This window comes from Schistocerca cancellata, chromosome 4, assembly GCF_023864275.1.
Source record: "Schistocerca cancellata isolate TAMUIC-IGC-003103 chromosome 4, iqSchCanc2.1, whole genome shotgun sequence".
Lineage (NCBI taxonomy): Eukaryota > Metazoa > Arthropoda > Insecta > Orthoptera > Acrididae > Schistocerca > Schistocerca cancellata.
Genome location: NC_064629.1, coordinates 203,613,386 through 203,626,605, shown reverse-complemented (window position 1 = coordinate 203,626,605; position 13,220 = coordinate 203,613,386). Strand labels below are relative to the sequence as shown.

The 13,220-nt window shown below is 36.4% G+C and overlaps 1 protein-coding gene across 6 annotated transcripts in view; it reads left to right on the top strand.

Moving 5' to 3' along the window:
* LOC126183483 (nuclear factor 1 X-type) overlaps positions 1 to 7,531 on the top strand; it is a 580,732-nt gene extending 573,201 nt beyond the window's left edge. For all 6 annotated transcript variants that reach the window (XM_049925509.1, XM_049925504.1, XM_049925507.1 and 3 more), the window contains one exon: positions 304 to 7,531. In XM_049925509.1, the coding sequence (XP_049781466.1) occupies positions 304 to 476 (173 nt within the window). In that variant the 3' untranslated portion in view covers positions 477 to 7,531. The remainder of the gene's footprint in view (positions 1 to 303) is intronic.
* Positions 7,532 to 13,220: the final 5,689 nt, after the last annotated feature.

Here is a 13,220-nt window from a genome sequence, read left to right as displayed (position 1 = left end):
AGATTCTATAGTACTTGAAAATTATGTTAGAGTTCTGAGATATTTACATTTTGCAACAAGTGGTCAGATGATAAAGGTGTGTTTCATTAATTTCATGCTATGCTATTTATGTTCCAAATGTTTTTGTGTAAAAACCATTATGTGTATAAAGACAAAATTTCATTTACTAAGCCTCTGTGCTCCACTTAAAAGGTGTACTAACCGTTACACTTCCAGACCAAACAAAAATAAATAAAAACTTCATGATAAATTTCCATTGGCTATGTTCCATAACATTGCTTTGATATTTCATTTTCTTTTCAGATCGATATTTCAACACTGTGGTTCACAGCAGTGAAGGAATAGATGCCACTCAAGGAATTACATCTGGAGATCCAGGATCTAATGGTTCAAGCAGTGGAGCTCGTACTCCCCCATCAAGGACACCAAATTCTAGCTCCAACCCATCCACACCCACCAAGCCACAGTCATCTTAAGCTGTATATTAGCACTATTAGATTTTGCTCAATTTATTATGTGTGTTTGCTAAGCATTGGGCCTGAATGGTACCTGCTGTAAACTTCCCCTTTTAATGGTAACAGCAGGGTTTGGCAGTAATCTCCAAGTGTTGTGTGAAATGAGAATCTTTAGTTGGATGTGTTTGAAGATGCATTTTTATAACTCTTCCCTTAATTTGTAAGATTTGAGTTGGATGAGAAGTAGATTTTCTCATATTGATCAACTAGTGCACAACTAATGGAAGCTGAGACAATCAGCCCAGAAAGTATGTGTGCCATAATGTTGTCACTTTAATATGTGTTGTAAATAGTTGTTTTATTTGTGGTGTTATCAGTCACAATTCCCAGTCATCTTGCATGGGAAAACAGATTGTTTTCTAACTACCAAAGACTTTAGCCATATTTAAAAAAATGTGATGACTGATATGGAGTTGTGTTAGAGTTCTCATTGCTATGTGATTTCTTTTAAATATTTTCTTTTTTTAAGCACATTGTGAGTATGATGTTTACATCTTGTAGCTTGTTTTTGTTGTTGTACAGAACACAGTTTTAAATAGTTTGTTGGGTGTCAAAAATTTTGAAAAAATTTTTGTTATGCTTACAGTCAGTTTGATTACAGTTTCAGTGTTTCTATTTGTTTATTTATGTAGTTGTTAACAATAAGAATTTTTTGACAAATGTAAGGTGGTTGATGTTGAGTATGAACACTGTTTGTAAAATTTGTTACATTTTACTGTACATATCAGATTATTTTTTAAGTAAAAGCAGTGCAGTTTTGTATGTCTTTTGACCTTAGGTTATTAACTTATGAGGGCATCTGAAAAAAGATACTCAACTCATATACTGTTAATATATATTATTAATTCTCTTGTTGCGCCAACAGCTTGTTTAAGGTATTTTGTTTGTTTCTAATTCTGTCTGTGTTTCAGTGAGATTGATATTCACAAGTTTTTATTTTTGTAAGTACAGAATCAAGCAACATGATGTTTTAGAACATATTCAGTAGTGAAGTGGCATCAGTGATCCATTATTTCAAATGGAGGATATATCTGTCACACAGACAAATGTTGTATTGATACAATGTTTCTGGAGCGTTTATTTATGAGTACTAGTCAATGAATAAATTCAAAAGGGCCATTAAGCTCTTTTTTCTTATTTTTTTTTTTATGTGAAGGTCTTCTGCAGTGTGATATGAAACTTTGGGAGGGTTTTTGTAATAAGCATCTGTTAGAGTGTTAATATGCCACACTTTTTCATTGATTACATTGATTAATTATTTTTTGTAGACAAGGACAATGGGCCTCTGTAGAGATCTCAGTGATAAAATATTACTTTATTCTGAGGTACAAAGTGTAATTGGCTTTGAATTGTCAAACAATGAAGAAAAGATTTGCAGTTAAGAAGAATGGCTTGCAGATAATATTTTACAAATCTGTGATGCAATAAGTCGTAGCCTTGCCTTAAAAGCAAATATTTAGATAGAACTGTAGATTAGATATGTTTGTTACTGTCTATATAACATGAAGTATACTAACAAGACGGTGCTAGTGGACATTCAGAAGGTATGAAGTTTCTAAAATACACATTTGTTTATCTTGCCAGTATCAGAAATTCCATCATTTGTATGTGCAGCTGAAATAACACCTTTATCACTGAGGCATACCTAATTCTAGCTCATATACATACTGAATCCTGCAAATATAGCAATATGAATGACTAAATGTCCTGTAATATGTAGCAAATGTGGTGTGTTACTCAGCTGTTTTAGCTTCTGTTGATTGGATAACAAAATATTGTGCAAATTTTAATTGATGTTAGAAGAAAAGTTACAATTACTGCAGCACTGATTTGTATAAAGACTGGAGTAACCTCTGAAGGCTCAAGATTTTTTACTGTACTTTTATTTTACTTCAGGCAAGGACATGTTCCAAAATATTATTTATTTCATATAGTTAGTTAGTTTTGTGTAGCCACTTGAAAATGAATATGTTGTGTTTACTGTATTATGCTCAAACAGTCCATTTACAACAAGAATGAAGGAGAGAGGAGAGGAAGAAAAGAGAGAGAAAGAGAAAGAGCATGTCTCTCTCTGCTAATGGAAGACTACAGAATAGGAGACAAAGCATGAATGCTAAAATAGCTGAGTTCACTATGTGTTGCAACAAGGAACTACATCATCATTTTTTGTCCATGATGGTGACTGCAGTTAAACTGTACGCCCCTACAAAAGTTGTAAGATTGTTGTGTGTTTGCCTTGTGGGACCCAACTTTTGTGGGAAATCAATTAAAACATTTATTAATAGCTATGATCTGTAGAGAATAATAGTGTTTGATACAAATTAATATTTGGCATCTTCAGCTTTAAGGGATGTATGAGCCCAAAAGATATGTGACATATACTAAGACATTGTCTGCCAGCCAATTGTATGTTATCCTAGTTTGAGATACGGTATTGAATCCTTGTAGATGGGATTAGATTAGAAAAATGAACATATTTTGGGCCTCTGATTACCATGCACATGTCAAATACTGGTGTACTGGTCTTTTACCAGTCAGTTCTTACATAACCAAAGAGGAATCAGTTGTGAAACAATTTGTTAGCAGATTCATAGGTAGAGCTTGTTGCAGTGTGGTACAAACTTGACTAGCCAAAAGTTAGTGAAGAAAACAAATTGTAGAAGAGACAAATCTCCAGTTAGTAGAGTAGTGGATTTGAAAGAAAAAACTTTTGATAAATAGCAATTTGTTATATATTGTTACATATACCAGTTGTTGATGATATTGCAAGTTAGTCATTCAGTCACTTCTTGTTTTGTAAGTACAGTAACAAGGCTCAATGTATTACTGTTTGTAAATGTGCTAAACCAGCACGTTCATGACAGACTGTGTACAAGCTTTACTATAATCCAGAAGATTGTATCATAATAGTCATTGTAAAATATAGAACTTTTGTTTTCATATTTAATCATTACATTTAATTTAATTCATACACATAATCATCCATTTTAGCACAAAACATATTGGCAGAAGCTGTTTAATGTGTCTATCATGTTTCTATACATACTTGTGAATCTGCGTCAAATAACAAAATTTCATAAGTATAGAGGACTCAAAAAGGTGAGACTGTGAGCATTTCGATAACCAATAAAAGTGCCAAGAATCTGCAAAGTATTTCCATTTCAAGCTACTGACACAAAATGTAAAAGTTGATTGAATCAGGATAGTCTCCTATGAATAAGATAAGAATTACAAGCATTTCTGTCACCATGATAGAAACTGCATGCACAGTAGAGTCTAAACTTCAGCAATAATGTGTCTCAGAACTCAAGCTTCTGTATATAATTTCAGACATTGAACTCAGACATGTGAATATATAGGAAATAAAATCTTCTAAAACCTCTGGATTATAGTTAAGTTTGCTCATAATGTTAAAATTCATAGATAATAACTTCAGTATTTCCTTTTCATGGGACTGTGAAATGAATTTGGTATAGTTTTATTACAAAAAAATGCAGGAACAGGCACCACCAGTGAGCTGCTTATTTTTATAGAATATCATTTTGCCACATTTTGGCTGTGTTTGTGCTGCAACTGATATGAACTGCAGCTTAATAAATACAAAAAGTCACATAGCCCGTTTTTCAAGAGAATTTTGAAATAATGATATATTAATAGGCAGTTAAGTATAGTCTTCCTGTATTCCAACATTTCACATGGTAACTATTAAAATATTCACTTTTGAATTGAAAATTGCTTGAAATATATTGCATTGTTTATTAGTTCAGTAGTTCTAACTTGTACCATTTTTTCACCACATTAAAAACTGATCCATCAGGTGACAGGTAATCCAGTTGCAATATCAAATAAAAGTTTGTAATTACCTGTTTTTTGTTGAAGCAACAGCTTCTGTTTTCATAAGACCTTTTACATTTCATTTATACAAAGTATTACCTATTTGACTTACAATTCCAAAGTCGGATATCCACTGTAAGTATTAATTCATATTTCAGGATTGCTGTACCAAGAAGATAGGGTGAATTACATTGTGTCACTACAATGTTGTCATTTCAGGACTGATAATAAAATTTTTATTACATACTTTAAAATTTCAGAATGTGCACCATTAAATTTAGTTCACTTCTACCAGTGGTTCAAGATTGTTTTCTAGTCTTACGACTTTTGATAACCCTAAAAACTTTATCTGCAGAGAGAGTACTAAAAAGGAAGTTTTCTGTTATAACAAGTAATTAAACTTTTCAGTCAATATAAACTCATCAAATACCATATGATCAAAGATTATACAGAACCACTTCTATTACATAAAAAGATCAGTATTATCACAGATAAATTTCTGCATTGGTGCTAATTACTGTTAAAAATATTTACAGTGATAAGATGGCAAAGAAAACTAGCTAATCAAAAATTCTTACACACACATTGCGGCAACAGAAATGAAGTCACTTAAAACTTCAAAACAGACTCCTGTAGAATTTTATTTGTGGAGTACACTATTTAGAGGAATGTGGTGACATATACCATGATCCATTTGACTTGCAGACCTTGTTTTGAATCTCAGGTGTTTATCTGTGTTTCTGTGGCCACAGGGATAGGGGGTGCTGCTAATCCCTGTGTAAACAACATGTGTATTTTTCACTTCATCATAGGATAAATATCTACTAAAGATTTTTTTTGTTTGAACATACAGGGTGTTTCAAAAATGACCGGTATATTTGAAACGGCAATAAAAACTAAACGAGCAGTGATAGAAATCCACCGTTTGTTGCAATATGCTTGGGACAGCAGTACATTTTCAGGCAGACAAACTTTCGAAATTACAGTAGTTACAATTTTCAACAACAGATGGCGCTGCGGTCTGGGAAACTCTATAGTACAATATTTTCCACATATCCACCATGCGTAGCAATGATATGGCGTAGTCTCTGAATGAAATTACCCGAAACCTTTGACAACGTGTCTGGCGGAATGGCGTCACATGCAGATGAGATGTACTGCTTCAGCTGTTCAATTGTTTCTGGATTCTGGCAGTACACCTGGTCTTTCAAGTGTCCCCACAGAAAGAAGTCACAGGGGTTCATGTCTGGCGAATAGGGAGGCCAATCCACGCCACCTCCTGTATGTTTCGGATAGCCCAAAGCAATCACACGATCATCAAAATATTCATTCAGGAAATTAAAGACGTCGGCCATGCGATGTGGCCGGGCATCATCTTGCATAAACCACGAGGCGTTCGCAGTGTCGTCTAAGGCAGTCTGTACTGCCACAAATTCACGAAGACTGTCCAGATAGCGTGATGCAGTAATCGTTTCGGATCTGAAAAATGGGCCAATGATTCCTTTGGAAGAAATGGCGGCCCAGACCAGTACTTTTTGAGGATGCAGGGACGATGGGACTGCAACATGGGGCTTTTCGGTTCCCCATATGTGCCAGTTCTGTTTATTGACGAAGCTGTCCAGGTAAAAATAAGCTTCGTCAGTAAACCAAATGCATATCGCCGTCATCAATCCTGTGCACTATATCGTTAGCGAATGTCTCTCGTGCAGCAATGGTAGCGGCGCTGAGGGGTTGCCACGTTTGAATTTTGTATGGATAGAGGTGTAAACTCTGGCGCATGAGACGATACGTGGACATTGGCGTCATTTGGACCGCAGCTGCAACATGGCGAACGGAAACCCGAGGCCGCTGTTGGATCACCTGCTGCACTAGCTGCGCGTTGCCCTCTGTGGTTGCCGTACGCGGTCGCCCTACCTTTCCAGCATGTTCATCCATCACGTTCCCAGTCCGTTGAAATTTTTCAAACAGATCCTTTATTGTATCGCTTTTCGGTCCTTAGGTTACATTAAACCTCCGTTGAAAACTTCGTCTTGTTGCAACAACACTGTGTTCTAGGCGGTGGAATTCCAACACCAGAAAAATCCTCTGTTCTAAGGAATAAACCATGTTGTCTACAGCACACTTGCACGTTGTGAACAGCACACGCTTACAGCAGAAAGACGACGTACAGAATGGCGCACCCACAGACTGCGTTGTCTTCTATATCTTTCACATCACTTGCAGCGCCATCTGTTGTTGAAAATTGTAACCACTGTAATTTTGAAAGTTTGTCCGCCTGAAAATGTACTGTTGTCCCAAGCATATTGCAACATTTGGTGTATTTCTATCGCTGCTCGTTTAGTTTTTATTGCCGTTTCAAATATACCGGTCATTTTTGAAACACCCTGTATATGCATTCATACACAGATCCGCGTGCATTTATGAATATGCAGATATCTATTTTTATCTTTGTAATAGCTTCCAAACCACAAACATAAGACACATTACAATTTAAACAGGTGTCATTTTCTTAGTGCTGTAGAAAAAATAAAACTTCAGCAACTTTCCATATGAAAATTTCACTGGATTTGTCATGGTGATAAAAAGAGTCAAAAATCATTAGTATTGTGGATCAGTTATTATTTTCTAATTATTGTGATGATTATGTTGAAATTTGTAAGAAACTGAGACAATGAGTATTGTATACCACAAGAAAAAGTTATTTATTGTCTTTCAAAAACAGTCACCAAATATAAGTTAAGGTTTCAAGAACTTTTTCATTACATATATTACATTAACTAGTGCCACATATATGTGAATATTCCATGCTAATTTTTTTCCCTAATTTAAGGACAAAAAACTGGGGGGGTTCAGATTAATTGTAATAAGGTTGGTACTGCTCTGCCTCCATCAACAGATCCTGTAGTGTTGTTGTGGCCTCAATCTGTGATGGACTAGTAGCTCATTAGATGTGAAGAAGTGTTAACTATGTGTCAGTTATGGCTACCAGTTCTTGTTATTGATTGTACACAGTTTTAAAAAATTTAAAATTCTTAAAGAAGCAGAGAAAATTGGAAACTGTTCAGTGGAACAGTGGAAAGAAAGTACGGTGTGAGTGAGGGTTGTATTCACAATTGGCAAAAAAAAAAAAAAAAAAAAAAAAAAAAAAAAAAAAAAAAAAAAAAAAAAAAAAAAAAACGAAACATGGCTTCAAGAAATGAACTGTAATCATCATCATTACATGACCAAAAAGCGAAGTATCTGACCTTGAAAAAAGTCTCTGTGATTATGTAGATGAGAAGTGAGAATAGGGGTGTGCAGGGATTAGTGAAATGTGTCCAACTCAAAGCATTGGCCTTAGCCATAGAATTAGACATCACCAGCTTGAAAGCTAACTGGGGCTCGCTATCTAGACTTTCCAATTGAAATGGATTACGCTTCGGGAGGAAAACTATTGCTCTATTGCTTCCAGGCAATTATGAGGAAAAGTAGTGAATTTTCATCACTATGTGGTAATTCTGTGCCACAAACATTCCTATTTATTATCTCAAACTGGTAATGTGGATCAAATGCCAGCCTATTTTGAGATGCCATTTGACAACACCGTGGACAGGAAATGGAAATCCAGCATCATGATATAGACTGACAGCAATGAGAAGCAAAGGTGTATACTAAAGTTGTGTGTAACTGGTGGTGGATGAAAACTACCACCTGTCATGATACTTAAAATGAAAACTATTGCAAAAATATCAGTGAAAGGCATAGTGGTAAGAGTGAATCTGAAAGCATGGATGGACAATATCCTTGTGGTTGACTGGATGACACATGTTTAGCAACATCAGCCTGTTGTGTTACTAAATTTATGTGACATGTTGGTCTTGGACAGTTTCCATGGACATACAAGTCAGGAAGTGTGAGACAAGTTACAAAATAGGAAAATTGACATGTTCATTATCCTTAGAGGCCTAAAATCCATCCTGCAACCACTAGAGGTGTGTATAAATTGGCCATTCAAAGCTGCATTTAAACAGCGATACACACAATGGATGGAAACCATGAGTTCACGAGTGGAAATATCAAGCAGCTGGATCTGTGTGATTTGTGAGTGGCTGAAATGTGCATGGGACTACATTTCACTACCACTGGTGGCAAGGTCCTTCAAAAACAGTGGTATCACAGATTCACTGGATGGAATCAAGGATGATGCTCGTTGGGAAGATGGTGACAACAACAATATTCTTCCACTAGTGATGATGATGAAAGTGATGATGAATAGAATCATTATGTTACAATAAGTTTTTTGTAAATAAAACACTAATTAAAGCCAATATTTTGTTTTCTTAAAATTAGTGTGTGCGGATTATTCAATGGCACGGATTATTCGATGGGGTGGATTATTAATGTAAATATAGGATTTAATTTTCAACTGCAATTTCAGTTACCAGTTTCATTATCATGTTTGTGGTAATAAGTACTTAATTTAGTCATTGTCAATGCAGTTTTACTGCAATGTTACTGGTTTTACACAAATGTGAATGTGCAGTGTAGATACACCCTTTGCCATTAATTAATAATAAAAATTATTCTGTTTTTGTGTTGTGCTATGGTATCTCATTTGACTACCAACAATGATATGAATGGAACTCAACATGTCTGGGTCTGCAAAAATAAATTTCAGAAGAAATAATGAAATATATTATGGAGGTTGGCCAGTACCATTACATGTTGACCACTTCTCCTGTTCCACTTAGAAATGGAATGATAAAATCATGCTTTAGAATGGAACTTCCAAGGTGGAAATAGGAAACAAAAATGAGGAAAGGCAAACATCAACTGAAGCTGATTGGCAGACAATATATGGATAAAAGCAACAGTACTTAAAAACCACTAGCTTTCATGCTATCGTTATATTTACAGTTTAAGTATGAACCTATGCACAAGCAATAATATGTGCAACAAAATACTTCAACTCACAGATATGGTGATACTGACTGTTTGTGAGTAATAAAATGTATGGGGCAATGGGAAGGATGATAGATGGAAAGACAGGTAGCTCTCAGAGACAGTAGTAACACTGATGACAGTCATAAAACTTAAAGAAAAGGGGATGAAAAAGATATATATAGAATGTTGTGCTTCTGGAGAAAAGAGAAAATGATATCTGTGCTGTTGGCCCAGATCATATAGTTGTTGTCAGTGGATCTAAACCAGACAAGGGATTTGAGGTGCTGAGTATAGACAGGAAGGATACATCTATGTCGTTCAGACCATGGTCATCTGTAGAACTTTATACAAGAGGGGGCAAGTTTCTAAAATTGCAGGTTTTTTTATAACAGAAAACTTGAGTAACTCCTGTTGATTACTAACAGAAACCAGCAAAATCCAAACAGGAAATAGAACTTAAAAAAGGACTGTTCAGTTTAAGTGACTACTGTTTGCATACAAAACTTAATTTCCATGTTAATGGATTTCACTGCATTATCTTCACACCTTCTGATTCTTGTAAAATTGACTGGCATAATTACGAATTAATAAAATTTGTTGTGAAAGCTGCATTTTTTAAAATTATATGGATAAAGTGTAACACAGGCCAGAATTCAGCAAGATGAATGGGGAAAACTCAAAACAATCAAAAATTGCCCAACACCAGTTACACTTAACAGTCTGTGATCGAACCAAGATGAGTCTTATTGAGTGCCCCCCTCCCCCATGTATGCAGTCATCCCAGCTGTAATGCTGAATGTGTAATTCTGTGAGTGCATATTGTGCTGTGTTGCACCCCATGGAGTTTGAGAACATCCTATGTCTTTTAAGATCTTTATGACTTTGTTTTTTTCACACTTTTCCTCTCTTCTAATGCAAGAAATATTTTTTTTTTTTTTCAAATTGATATATTATAGTCCATGGATGAGGTACAGATAGTACAACAATACTGTATTCTGCAGAGTCTTCTAAAATAATTCTAAATGTGGATTAAGCTAGCCATGACATGTCTTCTTGGACCAGAGATAGATGGTAAATTCCTGTAGCAATAATGTTGTGGACAGAAAGAGGGAGTGACTTTGTGGGAACTGGGGAAGGATATTGGGCAGCTGTACTGTCACCATGTTTATCTTATGGTGAGAATAGGCACAGGAATTCGAGCACCAAGTGTTGAAATGATCCCTATCTGGAGCTCAATAAGAACTGTACAAGGAAGGGACAGAGTATTTAAAAAAACAATTTTTGGTATTAGGCTGTGTCATTGTAAAACACTAAAGCAATCAAATTGTCAACATTTTGATTGACTTGCTGTGGTCCTTATCAGGGCAGACAGAGATTAGTTTGGGGTCTGCATTTTGGCAATGTTCTGCAAATCATCATATCTGCATTGAATGCATGACAATATCCAAACCACCACCTCATCGAAGAAATGGCATAATTTCCAATGAAAAGCTTGTATTTCAATTCTGTACACCAAATTCTAGAAGGGAGCAAGTTCACCAAACACAGACTCCATTTTGACAGTCATCATCTTGGCCAAACTGGAAAGTCCCCCCACACCTTTCAGCCCTCATGCAGTTTGACACTGTATCTGCAGTGGGGAACAGGAGATAGCCAAACACCATACCACCCCCAAGTTTCCAGATGCCTTTCCTCTCCCTCCATACCCATCAGCATAAGCAACCACTTATAAACACTGTTGTCACAGATTAAGGTAGGTGCATTTTAGTGTTCGTGTTGTTGTATGAGCAAAACTGCATTCTTAAACTGGAAAAAGAGCAACACTTAGAAAGCTGCTGGTGTCTCTCTGTTGTTATTTGTACCCTTTCACCACCTTCCTGTGTGTGGCTACCTTCCTCATTTTTATTATTTTTTTTCTGCATGCTTCCATACAAAACCTAATCTCCCCTCTGTCACCTTGATGACTTTTATGCAAAATACATTACATTCAGAGTAATGTTTCATAGCCCATCTAAAGTACTGGCTCTTAAATTTATCCAAGTCTATTTCATAAAAAGAACAGTTTCTTTCTCCCAACAATCCCTATTTAGATTTCCTGGCCATTTATGTTACACTTACATATGGACTAAAATGTGTGGCTGTGAATATATTGACAAATCTTTGAATTTCTGAGACCTCCTTTGGCAGGCAAATTTGATGACTCATAATGTATGTTATAACTTATAAAATAACAGACAATTTGATACACATCCAAATAATTAATAGACTCTTAGTTATTGGTTACGAAAATTTCTAAAGCCATTTTTCAAAAATTCACGTTTCTTCCAAGTGTTGCATGTCTACACTGCTGGACATCAAAATTTTACACTGAGAATACAATATCCAACTAAAGACAAAGTGCCATGAAGTGTACTACATGATTGGATATGGAAACAATTAGCATTTCAGCAGGGTCACACGAAGTATCTAGGAGTAAACCCATCTACATTCTGTATCTAAGAAAAGATTACGGAGTGGGTTTCTTAATTGGAAATTGCATAGTAATGTTGGCTGTTCATGAGAAGACAAAGTTATACCTGTTGTAAGAAAAAGGGACACCTACCAGCACATGTCAAAATTTGAAAGCAACAGGACTATGACCTACTGAGATGTCAGTTTGTCATTCTGCACTATTGCAGCTCAAATCAGTCAGGAACCCATGACTTGTGCAAATACTGAATCAGTTGGTTGAGGAGGACCACATTCAACATAATCACCATCACTATATTTTAACAGCCCTATGCAGCCAGCTATGTCAAAGCTGAGCTGGGAAGGTAAGGGAATTAGAATTAATGGAAAAAGGCTTACCAACTTGAGATTTGCTGATGATATTGCCTTACTGGCCAAAGACTTCGCAGAGCTCCAAAACTTAGTTACAGATCTTGCATCGGAATGTCAGCTGGTTGGCTTGAACATGAACCTTTCCAAAACAAAAGTAATATCCAAAAAATGGGTCCCAGCTGGAGATGTGAAAGTCAAGGACAGTCTGCTAGAAGAGGTCAGTGAACATGTCTACCTTGGCCAGATTATAAATATGAAGGGAGACATAAGACCAGAAATCTATTGACGCATCAATCTTGGCTGGCAAGCATTTGGGAAGAATTCAAAAGTATTCAGATCAAAAATGCCAGTAAATCTGAAGAAAGCAGTATTTGATCAGTGCATTCTTCCTGTGATGACATATGGCTCTGAGACATGGACACTGAACTCATTCACAAAAGGGAAACTTAGGACAGCACAGAGAGCCATGGAGAGATCAATGCTGGGCTATACAAGAAAGGACAGGAAAAGGGCAGATGACATCCAGTCTGTGACAAAGGTTAATGACATCTTAGAGAGAGCAGGTTCCTTGAAATGGCAGTGGGCTGGCCACATTGCAAGAAGAAAAGACAACAGATGGACGAAGCTAGTACTGGAGTGGAGTCCGAGATAGCACTGCAGGCCTAGAGGAAGACCACCAGACAGATGGGACAAAGACATCAAGAAGATCGCTGGTAACACCTGGCAGAGAACTGTCCAAGACCGTCCCACTTGGAGAAGACTTCTGAAAGCCTACCTGAATCCACAACTCAAAGAGGCCACATCATCTAATGATTGAATTGGCTGATGATGATGATGATGATGATGATGCAGCCAGCATCTGAGAGGACAGATGTATTGTTCACTCATCTGTGCAGAATTACACAGCCAAATTACATACTCTGAGTCAGGAAATAGTGATGTTTGCAGCAAAACAAAATCCATCCAGACAACCACAGACCATTAGGACAGTGATCATTGCTGCACATTCCCTCAACTCATAGCAGCGGGAGGTGGCTGACAGCAGTGGGTCAGACAACAACAACAGAATCAGGAGTGGCCCATTGTCATCAGATGAGTCCTGGTTCTGTGTCCATTATCACAATGGTT